Here is a 25,138-nt window from a genome sequence, read left to right on the forward strand (position 1 = left end):
CTTGTGGTTGAAAGCGGTGTGATTGCAATTTCAGAGCTTCAAATGCAAACTCACTGTTTTTGTGTCACTGTCAACTTTTTTGTCTCCATACCATTTCTCATTCCACAGTGTTGTTTATCTCATGTTGTGAAGTAATCTTTCATTTTAATGCATTGTCCTTCATTAGTGCTCACCTCATTCATCAAATAACTACACATGGCATTTTATTCAGTGTTTTTAGGAAGGTTGGGTTCAACACACTTTCAATATAATCAACTTAGCTAGTGGACTGTTGGTCAAATCATAATATTTTGGCATGTTAAGAAGGATGAACGATGACAAAATACTGAACCAGAATAGTTATGCTAATGTCCTCATTTAAATTAATATAAGATAAACTAGAAATATCTTATGGAAATCTAGAAATACAAATGTATGTCAAGTTCATTGTGAAACTAGAAAAACACTATCTTTATTTCCAAATTATTGATTTATTTAATTTATTGCAAAGTCACTTGACCCCAATCCTTCACCACCATTGTCTAACTCATTACCCCGCTGCCTTGTCCGACCTCATGCCCCATGGAATTCTAGGAGCTGAGCTAAGACCGTTCCAGGCCATTCATTCATCATCACCGTCATCACTCCCATTATCATCACCACCATCGTCATCGTCACCCTAGCCAATTGAGACATAGCCGATGCAATGAATCTAACTGTTGGTTTCCCTGTGCTCCCAGTAACCACTGGGCCGCCCACTAACCTGATGGTGATCAACGCCACCACGACCACGCTGACTGCAAAGTGGAAACACGCGCCCGGACCCGTCCAGAACTACAAGATCACCTATGAGCCTGTTGCCGGAGGAAAGGCACTGTCGGTAAGTCCTTATCTTATCTCACCTTATTTTACCTTATCTTATCTTATAGTTTTTTTGCAACTCATATTTTTATTAAACAGAATTTCCAGATCCATTTACACATCAAGATTTCCCCTTTCCCTTGTTATAGACCCCCTAACCCCTTAAAAAAGGAGAAATGAATAAATAAATAAATAAAAATCTTTTCTTAGGTGCTGGGGATTGAATTGATTTGACTATTGATTTGAAATCATCTCTGAGGAATTTATTTAAAATCTCTGAGCTGTTGTGAGGGTTATTTTGATAATTATTGCTTGGAATTATTGCTTCGAGTAGTTCAAGACTAATAAATCGAGACCAATAATAAGTAATGATGGTGATCATTCAGTGTCTAAAATCACAACCCAAAACTGAAATTTAGTATAATATCTACTTAGTTTTTATTAAAAACATTTTGCTTGTTTGTTTTTATTACTGCTATTTTATTGCCTTCTATTAATGTAAAGCACTTTTAGTTGCATGTTTTTTGTGAAAGGTGCTATTAAGGTTATTATTATTAAGGTTATTATTATTATTATTATTAGCATTATTATTATTATTTTATTGATTTGGGGATTTTGTAATTCGCAAACAACTCCTGATTCCTGTGAGATCTCCACAACAACAACAATCGCGATCAGAGACATATCCTTCAAATAATGAACGTCATTCAAGTTAGATTTGGATTTAGAGTGCTTTACTGAGACACACAGGGAATGTTCGAGAACATAGAATTCAACCAACCATCGCCGGCACTCCCGGGGTGAAAATTACCGGCTAAACTGTGTTCCGTCACGTTGGTTTGACATTTTGTTTAGCGCCACATCCCATTGTGCATTTGTGTACTTAGAGAGGCCGGGAATCAGCTGCCAAGTCTGCATTCCAGCGGCATGACACAACAGTGATTAGCATTGGGAAAGCCTTGGAACCACCTCGAGGAAACTGTGGATTGTATGAAAAGAATTTCAAGTCACAATTTTTATTGTGTCTCTGAGATGTTATGACACTGTTGCCCTAAACAATGTGTCAGTCATGAATCATGACCTCAGAGGTAGAAATCTGTTTCATGCGCTTCTCATCCCAACAGACTGTATCATGTATATAAAAGCACACGTAGCGCATCCCCCCCAGACCCCTGGTGTCGTATCTTTGTCCGCAGAAAATGTTGTTTTTAATATGACCCAAAGAACCCAGACTGGATATTTGTTTGTGCAAGTTGAGTGTTCAAGGGGCCCGGGCTGATATCATCCCCAGTTATGTTAAGTTTGGCTTTGTTTTCCGTCTAAATAAATATCTGATGTTATCTGATGAATACAGTATTGGAAAAAAACAACAACAATGCAGAAATAATTAAATAAGGAGTCATTCCAGAAGATGATCAAGTGAACGAAAGTGCACAGGTTTGATCTCGGCAACAGTTTGCTGGCACCAATATATTTGTTTGATGTACCGTTGAGCAAGGCAATAAACCTTCCATTACCTTACCTTACATTCACCTTACATTCATAGCTTGTGGGCTCTATTTTATTCGATTACATTTTTAAAATATTTCATTACATCACATTTTCATGGTTTCTAAATGGATAAGCCGTGCCAATTTCTCTCCGATCCTCCTCCATCGAGAATGTTTATACCCGGAATGGATGTGTTTACTGGATGATATCCATCCTATGATACATTGCAAAACTGTTTGTTCAGTAATCCACGAAGGCCCACTTAGATTCACTTTTTTAACCAAGTCACAAAAAAAAGACAAAAAGAGAAGCTGTTTTCTGACATCATTCTGTGAAAGAGCAGTTTTGTTGAGATCAGTGAGGGTGAATTCTGGTACGTTCGGGACTGTTCCTTATGTTTGTGCACAGCTGGGAAGGATGTGGAGGGAAACAGTTGGCACCTTGTTTACTGGTATAGAATTTCTCAGACTCCCTGGGAAGTTCTGTACAGGATTTTTCAGATCATGGGCATTATACTCAACTGATTGTTCCCTGTCTGTACCTCCTCCTGAATGTGTCTTTGGAAAAGAGATTCAATTCCAATCCAGATACTCCACATTTGAAGTCCCAACAACTATACATGCTTCATTCATAGTTTCTCTCAAAAAATATCCTCATCCCTAATTTTAACCATAACCCTAATAATTTAATATATTTATATTTTTATAATTGTAATGTTACACATAAAAAGGCTTACATTTCTTCTAGTGGCTAACTATAAACAGCTGAATTGATTTCATAGTCATAGTGTAGTGGAACAACTCCCTTTAAATACCCTGTGTTTGTGGTGAATATTTGGAGCTGCAGTTACCTGACTTCATAGCTGACTGTCACTGATAAAGCCGCGTTTACATTCGCTCCACGTCTTGGTCTTTTGAGTGAGTTGTTGCTCACAATCGACATGCCTACCACCAACAGATCCAGGTTGGAGGAAAGAAAAACACAGTCGTCTTGGAGAAGCTCACCCCAAACACCCCCTACTCTGTCAAGGTGGCTGCCTTGTATCCCAACGGTGACAGTAAAGACATATCCGGCCAGGGGAAGACCAGTGAGTAACACTGACAGAATATATATATATACACCGTAGATATATACCGTACATATACTGTATATACCTATATATTTACGACATGTATGATGTTGAATGAATAACTGCTGAGTAAGAGCGGATCTTTATCAGTTATGGGAAAATGTATTTTTTTTCTCATTAGTGTTTCCGAGCTATACTTTGAAATAATCAATAATAATACATTTCAGTAGGGCTGCTGCCTGAAAGTCGACGAGTCGAATCATCAGGCGGAAACCCGTCGGTTGACTGAGATTCTTTAAGTCGACCCATCGCTTTTCTGTTTGTTTTAAATTTTTCGTCAGTCAGTGTACAGTACAATAACAAGAAGCTTACAAAATCCACAGGGATAACATTTATTTTCTGCCCAATATGCATGGAGAGGAGGTGATCGGGGCACAAACTGCGCCCTCGTCTACTCAGGCATGTGTGAGAGGCAGGCCGAGGGAGCCGGCCCCGCCCCCCTTGCGCCTATCTCCATATCCCCAGTGATGGAGCAGGAGAGAGAGAGGGGAGAGATGTCTCTTCTGATAATATCCAAAATGCTTCTTAGATTAATATTTTAATCTTATTGCAAGTTAGAAATGGGTTATATAGCCTAAATAAATAGAAAATTTATTTTTTTCATTTCTCCAATAACGATAACAGTACCAGTAACGTCGGAGCTTATCGATACTAAGGTCTAATTTAGCTGCGGGGCCCATTTAATACCGAGTCTCGGTACCCAAACCCCATTCCTCCTTCTCATTTTCATTGAACAGCCGAATCCATTAATCCAAAATTTTGAGTCGGGTACAGCCCTACATTTTAGTATAAACAGTAATTTAATGAAGGCTCTTGGGATTGTGATGCTATTTATGTGAAAATGTATCTTTTCGCATCAACATGTCTGTTATCATTTGTTCCTGTCCCCCCAGTGCCTCTGGGTGGAGTGAAGAACCTGCAGGTGTTGAACCCCACCATGAGCACGCTGAACGTGCGCTGGGAGCCGGCTGAGGGCCGAGTGAAGGAGTACAAGGTCATCTACACTCCAGCTGCAGGAGGAGCCGAACTCATGGTAGGACTGGTAGTAAATCTACTACATTGCTATAGCACTATGGTACTACAGCATTGTACACCACTACAGTACTACAGCATTGTACATCGCTACAGTACTACAGCATTGTACACTGCTGCAGTACTACAGTGCTATAGCACTACAGTACTACAGTGGTATAGTGCTGCAGCATTGTAGAGCGCTACAGTACTAAAACATTGTACAGCACTATAGTACCACAGCTCTACAGTACTACAGCGCTACAGCACTACAGTGCAGTATCTCACTGCAAACTGATTCTCTGGTTCCAGGAGTTTTAATTTCAGCTTTATCACAGAATAGAAACACACCTCCATTCCGCAAACTGAGATAATCGAAACATGGTACCAGTTTAACTTCCTTTTTATCACAATGTGTTTTTAATAATGATACACTCACATCATGTGCTTCTCTTGCTTTGAGGAAGGCTGTTTGGCTGAAACACAAAAACACTGTGAGCGTATTTTTATTGAAACTATATACTGATAAAAATTATTTTGAATTGCTGCTTCAGGTTAAACCTTTGTTGTTTTTTTTTCCAGTGATTATTGTTGTCACAAAAGCAGTTGTTTTTTTTCAACCCATAATTCGAGTGCCTTTTTGAGTGTTTCTTTTTGTTGAAGAAGTGTGAGCCAGCCTCTTCTTTTGCTTTAATGAAAAGCAAAATATTATTTGATATCCTAATATTGTCCCTATTTTCTCCTTCCTCCTTCTTCCGCCTTTTAAAATGTATTTAACAGTACAAAATATAGCCAAATTAAGTATGACATTATATTTTACATATTAAAATGTGAACTTATGTATGAATGTTAAAAGTGTGTGCCGACTAGTAAAATGGTTAAACTCAATTTGTATGTACAGTACATATGATTCTTTAACAGGACTACTACCTAGCGTTCATTTTTTATGTTTTTCTTCTGTTGATTTCTCATTTTTTTGGACACTTTCTGTGGGAAATGATAGAAAATATGGCATTGACACAGATGTCTGTATCTACACACATTTTGGTTTTGGAACGTTAACAACTTCTCCCTTGTTGCGGCTGACAGGAGCAGGTGTCTGGGTCCACCACCAGCACGGTCCTGCGAGGCCTCCAGCCGGACACCCTCTACACTGTCACACTGCTCCCAGTCTACAATGCAGGAGACGGGAAGAGGATGTCTGAGAACGGGAAGACCAGTAAGAATGTCTTGAAGGGCTCTCAGGATCTCTCATGTCAGAAGCCCCAGAGTGCAGGGACAGTGAAAAGAACAGCATTCCATTTTAAATGTCAGATTAAATCCTATTACATTTAATTAGATTTCATTAAATAACATTTAATTAAATTACATGACATGGAAAAAACGATATCCTATTTTATTCAATTTGATTAATTAGACTATATTAGACTCATTCACTCACAGTAAAAACTACTTTGAAATAATAACAATTTAAATACATTTCAGTATAAACAGTAATTTAATGATGGCCCTTGGGATTGTGATGCTATTTGTGTCAAAATGTATAGTTTCGCGTCAACATGTCTGTTCTATTTGGTTCCTGTCCCCCCAGTGCCTCTGGGTGGAGTGAAGAACCTGCAGGTGTTGAACCCCACCATGAGCACGCTGAACGTGCGCTGGGAGCCGGCTGAGGGCCAAGTGAAGGAGTACAAGGTCATCTACACTCCAGCTGCAGGAGGAGCTGAACTCATGGTAGGACTGGTAGTTAATCTACTACATTGCTACAGCACTACAGTACTACGGCATTGTACACCACTACAGTACTACAGCATTGTACACTGCTACAGTACCACAGCTGTGTACTGCGCTACAGTACAACAGTAATACAGTACTGCAATACTACAGTGCGACAGCATTGTACTGTGCTACAATACTTCAGTGCTACAGCATTGTACACCACTACACTACAACAGAGCTACAGCTCTACAGTACTACAATGCTATAGTGCTACAGCATTGTACACCGCTACAGTGCTACAGCAAACCCGTACTGCAGCGATACAGTGCTACAGCATTGTACATCGCGACAGTACTACAGCGCTACAGTACTACAGCGCTATAGGGCTACAGCATTGTACACCGCTACAGTGCTACAGCACTAAAGTACTGCAGCGATACAGTGCTACAGCATTGTATACTGCGACAGTACTACAGCGCTACAGTACTACAGCGCTATAGGGCTACAGCATTGTACACCGCTACAGTGCTACAGCACTAAAGTACTGCAGCGATACAGTGCTACAGCATTGTATACCGCAACAGTACTACAGTGCTACAGTACTAGAGCGCTATAGTGCTACAGCACTATAAAGCGCTACAGTACTACAGTGCTACAGTGCTACAGTACTGAAGCTCGACAGCACCATAGTACTACAGCGCTACAGTACTGCAGTATTACAGCGCTATAGTACTACAGCACTGTAAAGCACTACAGTACTAGAGTGCTACAGTGCTACAGTACTGCAGCTCTAAAGCACTATAGTACTGCAGCATTGCAGTGCTAGAGTAAAGCACTACATACAGTACAGTGTAAACTGGACTCTGGTTTTAATTTCAACTTTATCGAATAAAACACACACATCCATTCCTCACATTGAGATCATCTAAACATGGTACCAGTTTAACTTCCTTTTTCTCACAATTTGTTTTATTAATGACACACTTACAGCATGTCCTTCTCTTGCTTTGTTCTGAGGAAGGTGGTTTGTCCGGAACACAAACACGCTGTGTGCGTATTTTTATTATTATATTGTTTTTTTTAACCCATAATTTGAGTGTGCGTTCATTTTATATATTTTTCTTCTGTTGGTTTCTCATTTTCTTCGGACACCTTTTGTGGGAAACAATAGAAAATATTTGGTTGATACAGGTCTCTATCTACACACATTGGTTTTGGGGTGTTAACATCTTTTCCGTTGTTGTGGCTGACAGGAGCAGGTGTCTGGGTCCACCACCAGCACGGTCCTGCGAGGCCTCCAGCCGGACACCCTCTACACTGTCACAATGATCCCAGTTTATGACGAAGGAGACGGGAAGAGGATTTCTGAGAACGGAAAGACCAGTAAGTATGTCTTAAAGGGCTCTCAGGATCATGTCAGAACCACCAGAGTGCAGGGAGTGTGAACAGCATTACATTAAAAATCATATTACTTTAAATTAAATTTGATTAAATAACATGACATTTAAAAAAACATTCTATTCTTATTGATTAATTAAAAGACTAGATTAAACTCACCAATAGTAAAAAACTAGCATTCTAGACCAGTAATCCTGCCAGTTAATAGTTGAGAGCAGATAAATGTGAGTGTCATGGTTTGTATGAATAAGCTACTTGTGGTTCTAGGGCCTTTGGGAGGAGTGAGGAGTCTGAGGGTGACTCACCCGACCATGACCTCCCTCACGGTGAACTGGGACCCGGCCGATGGAGCAGTGCGCCAGTACAAGGTCTTCTTCGTACCTGTTGCAGGCGGCAATGAAGAAATGGTGAGTTTCTTAAAGATTATGTTACCTCTGTCATGCACAGTGGCTCAGTGATTAACACTGTTACCTCACAGCAAGAAGGTCCTTGGTTCAAAGCCTGGCCGTCCCAGGTCCTTTCTCTGTGGAATTTGCATGTTCTCCGTGTGTTTCTCTGTGGTTTCGTCCGGGTGCTCCGGTTTCCTCCCACCATCAAAATACATGTATGTTAGGGGTTACTGTCGGTGGCCCTGACCAAGGCACTGGCAAAAGAGCTGGAGTTGGACCGCATTGCTGTACTACGGCTGCCCACTGCTCGTAGGTAAAGGGAGGTTAAATGCAGAGGATACCTAATTTCCCCCAGATGGATTAATAAAAGTATATAAAAAATAAAAATTAATTCTGTGCACCATAATTCATATCAATCATCGAGAGCTACTGTGTATTATACAGTAATTATATGGCTTGGAAACAACATTTTTTTCCAATGCGTGCAAACAGGAGCAAGTTCCGGCTGGCACCACCACCATCGTTCTGAGGAACTTGCAGCCTGACACGCCGTACACCATCTCTGTGCTACCTGTGTACCCTGCCAGGGAGGGCAGGCGCCAGTCGGAGAACGGAAAGACTTGTAAGTCACTGTGGAATGTAATATTAAAGCTAGAGGGTGATTTATTTTACCCAGAGTATTCTTAGATGCCGTTTGCGTTGACTCTTGTATTCGTGATCCACAGTAGCAAGGTTATGTGAATTTGTCCACCTTACGGACTCTTAACATCACCTGTGTTTTTTATTTCCATTTCCTAAGTGCCTTTGGGCGGCTTGAGCAACCTGCAGGTGAAGAACCCGACCATCACCACCCTCACAGTGACCTGGAATCCAGCCGATGGCAACGTCCAGGGATACAAAGTTGTCTACATCCCCACCAACGGAGGACTGGAGATTGTGGTGAGAGCTGCAATTCTATTCTATTCTATTCTATTCTATTCTATTCTATTCAAGATTCAAGATTCAAGATTCAAGAGGTTTATTCGTCACATACATATACCTACTTTCATACATATATGCAGTGAAATGTAATGCAATGCACCCGATGATTACACACAATATGTCCTAGACAGAACACATTAGTTACCTAAGAAAATTTCTTTCTACAGGACCAACTGATTCCTAAAACGTAATACAGTAAGTCGAATACTTATAGCATAATATAAAAATGTATAGAATAAAATAAAATAAAATAAAATAAAATAAAATGGAATAGATAAAGGGAATAGGCTTATGTATATGGGATAGACTTATGTATATGGGATAGGCAATTATGTAAATACAGATATGTGCATTAAAGTGACCTGTGAATAAAGTGAGGTAGTGTTTGTGGGATAATACAGCACAGTATACAACAGTACGCCGCAGCAATACAGTATCACCGAAAAACCCAGAACAGTGACACAGTATGCGGTACAGTATGCTACATACAGTACAGTAAGGTAGTGGGGCAAAAAGGTATTTAGTCAGCCACCAATTGTGCAAGTTCTCCCACTTAAAAAGATGAGAGAGGCCTGTAATTTTCATCATAGGTTCACTTCGACTATGAGAGACAGAATGTGGGGAAAGAATCCAGGAAATCACATTGTAGGATTTTTAATGAATTAATTGGTAAATTCCTCGGTAAAATAAGTATTTGGTCACCTACAAACAAGCAAGATTTCTGGCTTTTACAGACCTGTAACTTTTTCTTTAAGAGGCTCCTCTGTCCTCCACTCGTTACCTGTATTAATGGCACCTGTTTGAACTCGTTATCAGTATAAAAGACACCTGTCCACAACCTCAAACAGTCACACTCCAAACTCCACTATGGCCAAGACCAAAGAGCTGTCAAAGGACACCAGAAACAAAATTGTAGACCTGCACCAGGCTGGGAAGACTGAATCTGCAATAGGTAAGCAGCTTGTTGTGAAGAAATCAACGGTGGGAGCAATTATTAGAAAATGGAAGACATACAAGACCACTGATAATCTCCCTCGATCTGGGGCTCCATGCAAGATCTCACCCCGTGGGGTCAAAATGATCACAAGAACAGTGAGCAAACATCCCAGAGCACGGGGGGACCTAGTGAATGACCTGCAGAGAGCTGGGAACAAAGTAACAAAGGCTACCATCAGTAACACACTACGCCGCCAGGGACTCAAATCCTGCAATGCCAGACATGTCCCCCTGCTTAAGCCAGTACATGTCCAGGCCCGTCTGAAGTTTGCTAGAGAGCATTTGGATGATCCAGAAGAGGAATGGGAGAATGTCATATGGTCAGATGAAACCAAAATAGAACTTTTTGGTAAAAACTCAACTTGTCGTGTTTGGAGGAGAAAGAAAGCTGAGTTGCATCCAAAGAACACCATACCTAACAGTGTAATACTGCAGCGATCAAGATCACTTTATGATGCGGTGTGCAGAGGTTTTACCTCGGGCTGTGTGCAAACATTGCAATTATTAAAAAATTCTATTCTCTGTCTATTCTCTTATTGCCCGACTTTTTCTAATAAGGTTTGCATGGGGGTGGAAACATCATGCTTTGGGGCTGTTTTTCTGCAAAGGGACCAGGATGACTGATCCGTGTAAAGGAAAAGAATGAATGGGGCCATGTATCGTGACATTTTGAGTGAAAACCTCCTTCCATCAGCAAGGGCATTGAAGATGAAACATGGCTGGGTCTTTCAGCATGACAATGATCCCAAACACACCGCCCTGGCAACGAAGGAGTGGCTTCGTAAGAAGCATTTCAAGGTCCTGGAGTGGCCTAGCCAGTCTCCAGATCTCAACCCCATAGAAAATCTTTGGAGGGAGTTGAAAGTCTGTGTTGCCCAGCGACAGCCCCAAAACATCACTGCTCTAGAGGAGATCTGCATGGAGGAATGGGCCAAAATACCACAACAGTGTGTGAAACCTTGTGAAGACTTACAGAAAACGTTTGACCTCTGTCATTGCAAACAAAGGGTATATAACAAGTATTGAGATGAACTTTTGTTATTGACCAAATACTTATTTTCCACCGTATTTTGCAAATAAATTCTTTAAAAATAAGACAATGCAATTTTCTGGATTTTTTTTTCTGATTTTGTCCCTCATAGTTGAGGTAAACTTATGATGAAAATAACAGGCCTCTCTCATCTTTTTAAGTGGGCGAACTTGCACAATTGGTGGCTGACTAAATACTTTTTTGCCCCACTGTGTGTCTGTGGCTCAGTGAGGACCCCTGGTGAGGTCAGCATTGGGAGTTCTTATGGCTTGCGGGAAAAAACTCTGTCTCAGTCTCTCTGTTCTCGCTGTGTGACTGCGGAGGCGCTTGCCTGGCCGCAGCAGCTGGAACAGTCCATTATTGGGGTGTTGAGGATCCTTCATGATCCTGCGGGCTCTGCTAAGTCCTGCAGGAAGGGGAGGGTAGTTCCAGTGGTACATTCAGCTGAATGCACCATCCTCTGCAGGGCCCGTCTGTCCTGAGCAGTACAGTTCCCAAACCAGGCAGTGATGTGGCCTGTCAGGATGCTCGGGATGCTCTCCACCGGATGCCCTCCAAATTCCTTTTTTGGGATATTGTCCCAAACAAGGAATTTGGTTTTCTGCTCTCAGGTTCCCACAAAGGTACACAACCTGGAGTTAAACAGGTTCTTATACCTATTCTGCTTCTGTTCTTATTTTGGTAAATTTTCTTTCAAAGACGCTCTTTTTTTCACATTTTATTCAGTTATTTTAGTTCGGTTGATCTTAAATGACCTCAACTCTTCATTGTAATTGGCCATGAGCGCCAATGGCCAACAATTACAAACCTTTGATGATTCTTAAAAAATCCTGGGCTGAACAATAATAAGAATACAACAAACCAACAAATCCAGTGATGTCACACTTGCTGACAGGGTAACCCCCACCCCCACATGTAACCACACAATAGCTTGCAAATCCGCCAGGGAAGATGGATCCTCAATTGTTGTACACCATCTGAGTGGGAGGTTGTCTTTGTCGTTGAGCTTGGTGATCAGATAAGATTCGTTCACCAGCGCCGTAGCAGTCGTGATGTGGTTAAGGCAGATAGGAAGCATACGGTGTGTGAACAACCGTGTAATAACAGCTCTGGTGCAGCTGGCTGTCAATTTGGCAGCTGTGTCATAATCTGTTATTCAAAACAGGCCCATTTGACATGACACCGCATTCGCCCCCAATCAGACACAGTCTGTCCAGGCTAATTCTACGAAGCGGCTCCTGATATGGCACTGATTTTCATGGTTTGATTTTAAAATAGGGCTGGAGGAAGAATCATTGTAATGTCCAAGTTCAACCACAGGGCAGAAGTCATAATGCTATTATTGTATTAAAGGATAATTTGTGTGTTTTTTTAATCAAAACCTTGTTTTTGGATCACTGGGAGTCAACCCGACTGAATAACCATTCTCTCAATACTTAATCAATTTAAAAGATCACTTCGGTTGACTCCCAACAATCGCAAAATAAGGTTTTCCTTGAACACTCAATGCACAACAATAGGAGATACTCTGCACCATTAGCTTGTGAATCAAAAAATCAATAGCACCCCAAAATTTGGAGACGCTTTTGGTATTCTTAGTGGTGAGGGTTAAGAAGTACTCAGCAGCGCCCCCCTAGCAGGTTGGGTTTCAGTGCATTGCTCACTTTTGTAGAAAATCTGATAACTTTCTCAGGTTTGACTCAATTTCCTTTCTTCAACTAATAAGCCATGCTGCTGACGTCTCTGGCCGAACCTTTTAGTTCCTCATTGATTTATCTGTTCATTTTTAATCCACATGCTGTATCCAACTCTCTTCTCAGGAGCAAGTGTCTGAGAGCACCACAAAGACTGTTCTGGAGAAGCTCCTTCCGGACACTCGCTACACCGTCACTGTGGTCCCAGTCTACGCTGAGGGTGACGGGCCGAGTCTGTCAGACAATGGCAAGACCAGTAAGTGGATGTTTGTGTCAAGGTCACCGTAGCACAGAAAAGTCCAGTATCTTTTGACTTAAGCCTTATTATTCAATCATTGTGAGTCACTGGGATCTGAATGATTGGCATCAGAATCTTTTCAATTTGTTCAGTATTGACAGAATAGCTTCAGCTGACTGTTGCGCAATGGGGCAATAGCGTTGCCAAAGAACTTGGTCAAGATTTTATGTTCTTCATTGATTGGAGTCATTTGGCACCAGGGCTGGTCCTCATAAAGACTGCAGAGACTGAAATGTTGTCATTAGTCATTCGCGTTGACCTGGCAAGGTGAAAGAACAACCTCTTTTACACCCTTTTGTAATAGAGGTGTTAATGTGTTGTCCCTGCCAGATTGCAGAGATGCACTATCCAGAGAAACCTAGATTTGTATTCATTGGGTGAAGCCACGGCATACCAAAATATACCATCTGGTGTTGAGAGACCTACAGGAGAAAGTAAAGTGTTGACACAATGGAATAGAAAGTAAAGAGACTCTTTGGGTTGGCCATTGTGACCAAATGGAGAGATAGGTAACCTCCTATACATTGAGAGAGACAGATTTGAGCTTTTACAACTAGTATAGGGAAAAAATAAAAAACGTTTAGGTTATGATATCCCACAATGCATCCATCAGAAGTGCGAAGTATGTAGTATACAGTATATGTAGTGTTTGTTTGGTTGGGATCACAGCAGGGAGTTGGAGGTCTAAACAACAGAGTGTATCTGAATCAGTAGAAACTTTTCTGAAACAGTCGTTGACAGCGCTGCTGTCCCGGGGTCTCAGCTTGAAGAATCACTCCCTCGACGCCTGTAATCTCCCACCAGACAAACAGCTGCTCGGCTCATACTTCCACGCGATGACCGTCTTGTCCTCCTTCGCACAGGGCCCCTGGGCTTCGCCAGGAACCTGCAGGTCACAGATCCCACCACCAGCACCCTAAACGTGCGATGGGATCCGGCGGAAGGAAATGTGCGCGAGTACATCGTGATCTGGGTGCCGGTCGCAGGAGGAGAACAGGAAGTGGTAAAGGCCACCGCAGACATTTTTTTTTGAATGTGTCTGGGAATGGAGAAAAATCGTAACTCTTTGCGTAGCAACAGAATAAACATGGTGGGATGGGATGAGATAATTTTGCTTGTCTTGGTGGTATAGTACAAAAATTATTTGAAATACTTCGGCCTTAAGGTTTGGGTACTTGATGCGAAGAAGGAGTGTGGTTGTCAACTGACTATTGCAATTGTACTTGGAACGCACTAAACAGTGACACCTTTTAGTCTGAGAGCTTTTGAGCGCAAACCAGGCTCAAGAAGTCCTTTTCATGGATTCTTTCCCTGCGTGCGCAGTGAATCCAGTCTGGCGTGCAGAGCTCTATGATGCAAACGCTCTGTTGTTGTGTCTCATGTGTCGTCTGTCCGTGACCAGGACCAGGTGTCTGGATCGACCACCGCCACAGTTCTTAAGAAGCTGGAGCCCAACACTGAGTACACCGTCACCGTGGTGCCTGTGTACCATGAGATGGAGGGCAAGCCAAAGTCCAAGAATGGCAAAACAAGTGAGTTCAGGCAAAGAATCTTGATTATGAAAGTTAAGAGTCGAGAATCTTTCATTTTTCCAAATGAAAAGTATATGGACTAAAGTCTATGGCACTTAACTATGGAAACGATTTTAGTTTTAGTTTATTAAGTAGGCTAACAAGCGTGTAAACACATTATTACATTATTTCGTGTCTGGTAAAACAAGATTAAGAAAATGAATCAACAGAATTAACCAACAAATTAACCAAAATTAACAAATTATCTCCTCCACATTCAACTACAAATTAAACAGTATTGAAACTTTTTAAACCTTTTAAAATACTTACACATGTATTCCACAAGCACAAAAAGATCTCTCAGGCCACGGAACCAGATCCTGCTCCAGCTCATTCTTTCTATTTTACATCCACAGATCCCATGGGTGGAGTTAAGAACCTGCAGGTTGTGGACCCGACCATCAGCACGCTGACGGCCCGCTGGGAGCCCGCACCCGGGAACGTCCGCCAGTACAAGGTCTTCTACACCGCCCAGCCTGCGGGCGAGGAGCACATGGTAGGATAAAGTTAACAGTAATTATGCGGTTTTATGAAACTGTGACCACCTATATGGTTTGGGCGACGGGATCTTTCCTTGGCCTTATAAGCAAATAAAAGCAGTTGTTACTTTATCTTCCTGAATGTAATCATGAGCAGAGCAGAACTGGAATATGCTCTGTATCAGTTACAACCATGCTTCACTTACACAGTGAACGACAGCATTAGCCACTGTGTCTGACTCCAATGCGGCATAATTGGTTTTAGTTGTTGTGGTGCTGACAGCAGCCCAAATTTTTTGTTGAACAGGAGCAGGTTTCTGGAGGAACCACCAGCACCATTCTGAGGAACTTGGACCCAGACACCGTATACAATGTGGTTGTCGTCCCTGTCTACCCAGACGTGGAGGGCATCCGCCAGGCAGAGAAGGGGAAGACGAGTGAGTGACTGACCGGGAAACTGACATTATAGTTAGATGTTCGTAAACCATGTATTTTATCAGGTTTTTCAGGGTTTTATCGACTATTTTGCACTTCTACAAATCAGCTATTTCCATGTTTTCTGGTCATAATGCACACTGGGTCTTTCAGAGCCGCTGGGCGGAGTCAAGAATCTCAAGGTGACCGACCCCAGCGTCAACTCCCTGAGGGTGCACTGGGAGCCTGCCGAGGGCGATGTCCGCCAGTACAACGTGCTCTATGTCCCGGCGGCCGGAGGCACTGAGAGCACGGTACCCATGTCACTGCTCACCTTAAATGTACCGCTGAAACCCATAAAAAATTATCTTTAAATGGTTTTGTAGTGGAAAGTTATTACAATTAACAGAAATGTGCACCAAAGTTAATAGAGTAAAGAAAATGCAAAAGAAAAACAGTACTACTGTATGCAGTGCTATAAAAAAAGTTGTTGAATAAGTGGTATAATATTGGATTTGAGTTGAATTGAGGATAATGAGGAATGGTTTTGAATAAAGAGAAATTAAGTTTGGTTATAAAGTTAAAGAAAACCACGCATTCATTTTCAGTTTTCTCTGTCTTAGACCCAGGTTTCTGGTATGTCGACTAACACAGTCCTGAGGAGTCTGCTGCCAGACACGGAGTACACGGTGACGCTGGTACCTGTGTACTCCGACGTGGAGGGAAAGCGCCTGTCAGAGAACGGAAAAACAAGTAAGTTCCACACATGCTGAGTGCCCCAAAAGCAACATATTATTTACTTAGTAGTTTTAATTACACTGCGTTCCAAATTATTATGCAAATGATATTTTTCTCTGATTTTCCGAAATAGTCGATGCAAATGACAGTCAGTATAATTTTCACTCATCAACTGTTAGGGTACAATTCAAATGTTATTGAACAAACCTCCCAATGATAACAATATATATTTTTTTAAATACAAAACTCAAAATGCACTGTTCCAAATTATTATGCACAGCAGAGTTTCAAAACATTTTATAGGTTGTAAAGAACTGAAAATGGTCATGAATGGTCATGGTTGAATTTGCATCATTTGGAGGTCATATTTACTGAAATCAAAAGCTATTTCAATCATGAACACCTTAACAGGCCAAGTTACACGTTAACATAGGACCCCTTCTTTGATATCACCTTCACAATTCTTGCATCCATTGAACTTGTGAGTTTTTGGAGAGTTTCTGCTTGAATTTCTTTGCAGGATGTCAGAATAGCCTCCCAGAGCTGCCATTTTGATGCGAACTGCCTCCCACCCTTAGATATTTTACTTGAGGATGCTCTAAAGCTTCTCAATAGTGTTGAGGTCAGGGGAGGATGGGGGCCACACCATGAGTTTTTCTCCTTTTATGCTCATAGCAGCCAATGACACAGAGGTATTCTTTGCAGCATGAGATGGTGCATTGTCATGCATGAAGATGATTTTGCTACGGAAGGCACAGTTCTTCTTTTTGTTCCATGGAAGAAAGTAGTCAGTCTGAAACTCTATATACTTTGCGGAGATCATTTTCACACCTTCAGGGCCCCTAAAAGGGCCTACCAGCCCTCTCTCCATGATTCCGGCTCAAAACATGACTCTGCCACCTCCTTGCTGACGTCGCAGCCTTGTTGGGACATGGTGGCCATCCACCAACCATCCACTACTCCATCCATCTGGACCATCCAGGGTTGCACGGCACTCATCAGTAAACTGTTTGAAAATTAGTCTTCATGTATTTCTGGGCCCATTACAACCATTTCTGCTTGTGAGCAATGGTAAGGGGTGGCCGAATAGTAGGTTTATGCACAACTGCAAGCCTCTGGAGGATCCTAGACCTTGAGGTTTGCGTGATTCCAGATGCACCAGCAGCTTCAAATACCTGTTTGCTGCTTTGTAATGGAATTTTAGCAGCTGCTCTCTTAATCCGATTAATTTGTCTGGCAGAAACCTTCCTCATTATGCCTTTATCTGCACTAACCTGTCTGTGCTCTGAATCAGCCATAAATCTCTTCACAGTACGATGATCACGCTTAAGTGTTCATGAAATATCTAATGTTTTCATACATTGTCCAAGGCATTGCACTATTTGACGCTTTTCGGCAGCAGAGAGATCCTTTTACTTTCCCATATTGCTTGAAACCAGTGCCTGCTTAATAATGTGGAATGTCCCTCTTAAGTAGTTTTCCTTTAATTGGGCTCACCTGGCAAACTTATTATCACAGGTGTCTGAGATTGATTTCAGTGATCCAAAGAGCCCTGAAACACAATACCATCCATAAGTTTAATTGAAAAACAAAAAAAATAAAATGTTTAGGACACTTAAATACAATTTGCATAATAATTTGGAATACGGTGTAGTTTAATTACTTAGTTAACTTTAATTCCTTAGTATTTTGTACATGTGGTGGGAACCAAAGGCTCTATGTTTGCCACAACACGTCTTTCAATGCTCAAACAGATTTGCCTCTATTTAACGCAATCATTCACTTCTTAAAATCAGGTTAAATCATGCTGTCAGAGTCTCTCGCTGGTAAATGATGAAACATCATGTAATTTACATAGGGGGCCATATAAGCAGAATATTTGAGACAACTACCGATATGGTGTTTGAAAACATTATTTCCTTCACTTTTCTGTGATGAATGACATTCCAGACACTTCCTCCATCGCCTCAACATGGCACAGAGTAACCTTCCACTCAAGAAGGTCGAAAAAGACCTATAAAAATAATATGCAACTGACTGCCGTTTGACCTTGCTGGAGCTGTAAGTTAAACTGATGGATGTGTGTTATTTTGTCAGAGGCCTTGGGCAGAGTAAAAAATTTGCAGGTCACCGATCCTACGACCAGCTCGCTGAAGGTCCGCTGGGAGCCGGCGGAGGGCAACGTACGGCAGTACCGCCTCTTCTATGTCCCTGCTTCTGGTGGTGCAGAGGACATGGTAGGGCATCAACAAGCATTGCTTTTGGGAGTTGTAGTTCAACCACCTGGCAGTAAGGTAGCATCAGAATGTCCTATTCCCGGTTGTAGATGAGAACTATTTGACTGTAAAGGCCAGTCCAGATATTGTTCATCTTGCCCATTTAAAGAAATGGATTTTCATAATGGTTGCATCTCAGTAGTTATGATGTCAGACTTGGATATTATCCTCAAAATCCTTCCAAGGCTACACCACATGTCACAGTCTTGCCACTTCCGACATATCACAAATCACATGGTAGCATCTGTACATTGACGTTTGTGACACCTGCTTATGAAGGATGTAGAGCTACAGATTTTCATTACAGATCTTATGATTGCATAAATGTTAGTATCATGCATGCGGGTGTAATTATCTATCTCTCTATTGCCTAGAGTCTAGGCATTCTTTGTTCTTTGTTAACCCCTGTACTGAACTTAGCACAGGGGCTAATACCTATAAGATGCAGATCTAGTGTTCTCTCTGTCTCTTGTCCACTAGGAGCAGGTCTCTGGTGGTACCACCAACACCATCCTGAGGAACCTGCTATCCGACACTCCCTACACAGTGACGGTGGTTCCCGTCTACCCTGAGGGAGAGGGTATACGTCAGTCTGAAAACGGAAAGACGCGTAAGTCTTAGAATCACCGCAGCATTTTTTTTTCTTCTGTTGTCACTTCAACCGTCACTGTTCCCTTTAAGTGTTTTGAAACAAGAGCAGTGTGCAGTGTGGGAGTGGAGCTGGTGTATCCCAGTGGTTAGAAAAGACCAAGTTTACACCAGTAGACTTTCAAGTCCCAGCTCCTCACGTGTAAACGTGTAATAATTTGCTCATATTTTCATGTGGGGGAATTATTCCTGATTGCCCAAATAAAGATAATTTTTTTTTCTTTAAAGGTTAAGACTTTAATTTCTGTGTGCCTGGTGTCTTGTGGTCTGACGTCCTGTAGATTTGTTTTTTTCTCTCTGCCTGTTAAGCACAAATCCTCCCCAGCGGGTAATTGGCGAGCTGCGACTCCACTGGAGCATGGCAGCATCATTGTGCACGTGGCAAGTAATGATTCCAGGGAAGGTTCAAGAGTTCCCAAGGCCAATGAAACTTGGGATTTTATGGAAACCCTCATTCATATATATATATATAAAATCCCAAAACAGGTCTCATGCTTTGTCTTAGCATTCCATAGATATCTGAACAGTTTTGATATCATGGCTCCATCTTGACAAGCTCTATGAGCAGCTCTGGTGCCTTGCTCAACGGCCCTCTAGCTGGGAAGTTTGGGAAGTTAGTCTTATTACCAGAATTGACAAGGGAGTTGCTAAAGTCGTTCAGTTCTTCAATGAAAACATTGACCTTTTCAAGTTAACAAATAGACATACTATTTCAAAGGATTTGTCGCGATGAATACACAGCATTTTCCCCCCTCCTTGTGTAGGAGCATAACTTTTATTAGGTTGAAGAAACCAAATACCAGGGAATATGGACATGTGTTTTGGTTTAAAAGGAAAGTTAAGAGGCTGTTGCATAAAACAAAAAAAAAAATTGCTTGTGCTCTCTCAGCATTCCTCACATAGACACAATAAAGTGGCTTTCTTTCCAGGTGACTCCTGCTTCCCTCAACATTTTTTTTGTCCTGTTTTAGTAAAACTAAACTCCGTCCTCAACAGAGAAATGTTTATCTGTGTTGAAAGTTATTGTATTTGTTTGTACCGAACCGTTAAGAAATACAGTATATAACAGGTACTCTGGTGACACAAAATGGATTTTTATGAACATATTCTAGGTTGCTTCTGGTGAAAAGGCCTTTTTCTCATTTTAGGCCCTTTTCCCTAAAATGAGCAATAAAACAGATTACCATGGTCCTTTGGGGATCTATTTGATTTATTTTTTATGTGTCTACTTTCAAATCAAGTTCCCAAGTTTTGATTTTGTTGTTGTTGAATGAGTCATTGCTTGAGGGTAGAAATCACTAGTCATTATTATTTCTTAATACACATTAGCACCTGGGATGTAATCAACTGTTTTCCTCCATTTTAACCAAACGTTAGACTTTTACACTCATTGTTTCCATATGATGGAAGTCTGCATACTTTCTGGAAGTCTCTCTCCATTCCCCACCCCCTACACTGACTTTCTTCTGCCTTCCTTGACCTTGCAGTTCCTCGCACCCCTCCCAGGAACATCCAGGTGTACAACCCCACGCCCAACAGCCTCAACGTGCGCTGGGAGCCCGCCTCAGGCCAGGTTCAGCAGTACCGGGTGGCCTATGTCTCCCTGGTTGGCAACAGGCCCAAGGAGTCAGTAAGTCATGTCTCTCTCTCTCTCTCCCGCCCTCTATCTTGCTCGCTCTCTCTCTCTCTCTCTCTCTCTCGCTCTCTCTCTCGCTCTCTCTCTCTCTCTCTCTCTCTCTCTCTCTCTCTCTCTCCCTCTCTCTCTCTCTGTCTGCTGGTAAAGCAGAGGCTGTCATTAGCGACAGAATGTGCCCCTGCGACAGGGCGGGTGGTGGGGGTACAAACACTCTCTATTTCTAATAACTCAGAGCACAAGGACAAGAAAAGCGTGTGAAGAGAATTAGCCTTCCAAAAGGTAAATTCTCTTTACATTGTGCTCACAGCATGAAAAAACAACATGAATCCTTATTCATTTCAAGTTCAGAGTTACATTTTTTTCTTGTGGTTCAGGTCCCCTCTAGTGCAGGGGTCTCAAACCTTTTCATAGCAAGGCTCCGTTGGCAGACAAAGCCACCCTCATTCGTGATGTTGAATATGTATATTTTGTGGGAAAAATATATATTTATTTAATGTTTATAAAAAAATAAATAAAAATATTTAAAATATTTTATATATATATATATATATATACAAATATTTATTTCTGCAGACCCCCTGCAGTTATTTTGGAAACTCATAGGGGGGCACAGATCCTGGTTTGAGAACCCCTAATTTTGTGAGCTTTACAGGTAAAACCATGAAAGTAAATAGTTTCCCCCTCAATCAACGCTCTGTGTCGACTATGTGGGTTTTTTTTGGCACTGATTATGCTTTGTATGCTCAGAATTAATGACATTGATGCTCTCAACTAAAACCCTGAATCATCTGCTTGTTCTCTCCCTTGATTAGTGTTGATTTCACACTCTAGCATTAATCGCCAGATCAAAGCAGACAAGAGATGCAGAGAACTCCCATGCAAAAATTCTCTTCAATCACTATATGACTCAAGTTTGGGAAATGTGTAGACTACACAGATGTGTAACCAAGATCAGAGAATATTTAGTTCTAATAAGGATCCAATGTGATGCAGCTGGAGGTTTTTGAAGCACCTTGTACCTTTGTAATATTTTTAAAGTAATTGTTTCCTTGCTGTTCCTATGAAGCGCTTGTCAGATATTAATATTATTATTATTTGTCAGATCTGAGAATAAGCCGACACATGGAAACTTAAAGAGACACAGTTACAAGGAATTATCAGTCATCTCTGAGCCCACTTACAGTATCTCTTTTTACACTGACATTACAGGACCGTACTCGTGTTAAGTTTTATATTTTACCTTACCCCTGACCGTTTTCCTGACGATAGCTCACATTCTTCTTTTTTAAATGTCTGTACTTACTAGTAAACTGGCTAAAACTATTTGGCATGTATAGTGTTTTACCTACTCCACTATTAGATATCTTCCTCAATGTTGTCTGATGAAAGTCAGTGGTCACTCTCAAGGTATGGTGAGCTTTTCCACCTGTACAGTCATTTATACAAAGAAAATATGATTTTTACCAAAATAAGGGAGATGTGTATGTGTGTGTGGTTGAAATTTGACCCCAGGATTGTAGGGATCCTTCGGGATTCTCAAGCTCTGGTGGCTCAATTGCCGATGGTCATCATAGTTTTTTAATGAGGTTGATGTGAGTAGCTTTGCGCTGCGCCAGAGGTCTGTTTACCAACCGTAAGATAAATCAAAACATTAGCCGTAAATGAGGGTGGAACTGAGTTCAAAGAGCAGATGTGTTTCCCATGATGTAACGGTAATGTAATGGTGTGATAAGCTGGACATGCAATAATCTTGGTGACAAGAGCCGGCCTGCGATCCTCACTCTCTTTTTGTCCAAAACCCCCAGCGGGCTCTGTGCCGAGACCGCTCCTGCTCTTCAGACCCCTCTGGCAGTGCGACGCTCAGCTCCCTCTCCCTCCAGCCGCTTCATAGCACTAACTGTTTATCAGTCACTCCTCCCACAAATTACGGATTTGCTTGGCGTCCGTCTAACCAGGCATTTGTTAGTATTTCAGGCGAGTTTTTTTGGCAGCACAACCCCCAGATACATGAGTGGATTTGGGATGAGCAGTGAGGTCATTATGTACGTTATCTCTGCCAGATCCGTACTGCAATGCATGAAGAAGCGAAGAATACAACAAAAAGGAGCAAACAAGCTGTAGTTCTGATGTTTTCCAACTTCTCTTTATAAGGTCCTGGTTCCAGGAAACATCAACGACGTCTTCCTGGACAACCTTATCCCAGAAACTCCATACTCCGTCAGTGTGGTCGCCCTGTACGCAGATGGCGAGGGAAGTGACGTGAACGCCAACGGAAAAACACGTAAGAACGAGAGCGATCCAACACTCCGATGTGATCACGATCAACCCGTTTTTTTGATGTGCACTGACACATGCACAGCAGAGTGACCTTACTTCACACCTTCTTAAGGCATTTGCAATCCTGTATTTAATGAGTTTGTGTGACAATGAGATTAGAATGCATTTATTCAAAGGACTGTCAAGGAATTCAATATTTTTTTATGGGCGCATTTCAATACACCATCACTTCCTCCATTCACCTTCTTCAGTTAGACTGTTCTTGGAAACATACAATTATATGACTGATAATTATATGATGAAAATTACATGTTTTATTTTTTGTTAAAAGTAGATCAGAATATATTTTTTTAATTCAATAAACATGTTTTTTTCAGTGTCATAATGCAAGAACTTGTGGTTCAAAACTTGGAAATTCAATGTCCTATCTTTGATCATATAACCACAGCGGTGGCTTAAAAAACAGCACCAAACACTGTTTATTGGTCAATTTGCTATAGCCATTATTATAGGAGGCAGTTGTAACGTTTTCACACCGTAGCAATTTGTGAGCCGTTGTAATCATTCTGTGTTCATGAGGAATAATTGTGTTTCAGTTCCCCGTGCCGGCCCCAGGAACATGCGTGTGTTTGATGCCACGACCTCCACCCTCACCATTGGCTGGGATCACGCAGAAGGCCCTGTGAGGCAGTACAAGATCTCCTACGCACCCATGGCTGGAGACCCCATCAATGAGTTTGTGAGTACCGTGCAAAAATATCCACCCAATTACTGACCCCCTACTCTACTCTATATAGTCTAGCTCTGCTCGACCTTTACTCTTCCTCTGCTTGACCTTTCATTGCTCTACCTCTACTATGTGGGGAATCAATAAGGGATTTCCATCAATATCGTATGTGAAGACGTAACAAAAAAAACAAAAAAACAAAAATTTTACCAACCAATTCTCAATTAGGCCTTGAGAGGCTGTGATTAGGCCACTAGAACACCCATCATGATGCTCACCCCCCAGTATATACTGTACACTGGGCCTGTCATACATCCGCTGACATATTATTCAGCTCTTTAGCGAGCTGGTCAGTGAGGCCACGGGTAAGAACTCTGGTTCTTCATTCGTAAAACCAGGTTTGTAGCACAACCCAAATGTTTTACTTAATTTTGAACTAAAGTTCTTACTATGCCATGTTGTATACCCCCAACCCTCACTGACCGCGAGGTCAGAACCAATGTTTCCTATGCAAGCCCCCAAAGGCAGAGACATAGAACCCAGGGTCTGGGTAGTCCATTCCAAGGACCAACTGGAAGATGTGACCTCAATCCCAGCATATAAGAACCCAATCATAGGGTGTGGAGGTACATTATTATATTATACCACCCCCCCAGACTGACCGCAATGCTCCTGGGTGGGGATTCCGCATACATCTGAGCTTGTATCACTTGACCGTAAACACTCTCAACCACCTAGTGTACACAGTGCATTGGGCTTGAACCAGAGCGCTCTTTTTCCAATTCACCAGAAAACCCAAGCTGCGGAGATGGTCGAGCAACGCCCCGTGTGGGAGTGTGCCAACCCCCTCGACTCCGCTATTATCAGGAGATCGTCCAGATATCATAGACCTTTATTCCAACCTTTATTACAAACAGTGAATAGAATTTTGAGTTTGGGGGCCAGAAATGGACCAAACAGGAGGACGCAAAACTCGTATGCTCTGTCATGAAATGCGAACCTCAGATATTTCCTGTGCCTTTCCAATTGGTATGTGAAAGTAAGCATGTTTCAAATCCACCACGGTGAACCGTCGGATCGATTTGAACAGGTCACGGTGTGTTAACGTTTGAAGTGGGACCACTTCACTTCCACCACTTCCAGGGTCGCTCAATGTTTTGTTTAAAATTCTCAGATCCAGAATTGGTCTAGGGAAGAGCTGTCTTTTTTTGAAATGAGGAAATATCTTCTGAAAAAAACAAGTTTTGTCTTCCTGTCCACTATCGGGGGAATGGTGCTCTTCTTCAGCAAGGACTGAATTTCCTGTTCTAGGAGAACGGACGTTGAGTCCAAGACTTCTGTTTGTGTGACTCCAGCAAACGCCGATGGACAAAGGTTGAACTGCTGTGCTTTGCCCTTT

At 41.8% G+C, this 25,138-nt stretch overlaps 1 protein-coding gene across 3 annotated transcripts in view; it reads left to right on the forward strand.

The window, feature by feature from the left end:
* Positions 1–25,138, forward strand: part of col12a1b (collagen, type XII, alpha 1b) — a 120,529-nt gene that overhangs the window by 54,506 nt on the left and 40,885 nt on the right. For all 3 annotated transcript variants that reach the window (XM_080024363.1, XM_080024364.1, XM_080024365.1), the window contains 21 exons: positions 720–859; positions 3,289–3,418; positions 4,354–4,493; positions 5,561–5,690; positions 6,063–6,202; positions 7,441–7,570; positions 7,853–7,992; positions 8,467–8,596; positions 8,774–8,913; positions 12,802–12,931; positions 13,837–13,976; positions 14,376–14,505; positions 14,901–15,040; positions 15,331–15,460; positions 15,612–15,751; positions 16,061–16,190; positions 18,273–18,412; positions 18,932–19,061; positions 20,587–20,729; positions 22,887–23,016; positions 23,609–23,751. In XM_080024363.1, the coding sequence (XP_079880489.1) occupies positions 720–859; positions 3,289–3,418; positions 4,354–4,493; positions 5,561–5,690; positions 6,063–6,202; positions 7,441–7,570; positions 7,853–7,992; positions 8,467–8,596; positions 8,774–8,913; positions 12,802–12,931; positions 13,837–13,976; positions 14,376–14,505; positions 14,901–15,040; positions 15,331–15,460; positions 15,612–15,751; positions 16,061–16,190; positions 18,273–18,412; positions 18,932–19,061; positions 20,587–20,729; positions 22,887–23,016; positions 23,609–23,751 (2,846 nt within the window). The remainder of the gene's footprint in view (positions 1–719; positions 860–3,288; positions 3,419–4,353; positions 4,494–5,560; positions 5,691–6,062; positions 6,203–7,440; positions 7,571–7,852; positions 7,993–8,466; positions 8,597–8,773; positions 8,914–12,801; positions 12,932–13,836; positions 13,977–14,375; positions 14,506–14,900; positions 15,041–15,330; positions 15,461–15,611; positions 15,752–16,060; positions 16,191–18,272; positions 18,413–18,931; positions 19,062–20,586; positions 20,730–22,886; positions 23,017–23,608; positions 23,752–25,138) is intronic.

This window comes from Zeus faber (assembly GCF_960531495.2).
Source record: "Zeus faber genome assembly, chromosome: 2".
In the NCBI taxonomy this organism is placed as follows: domain Eukaryota; kingdom Metazoa; phylum Chordata; class Actinopteri; order Zeiformes; family Zeidae; genus Zeus; species Zeus faber.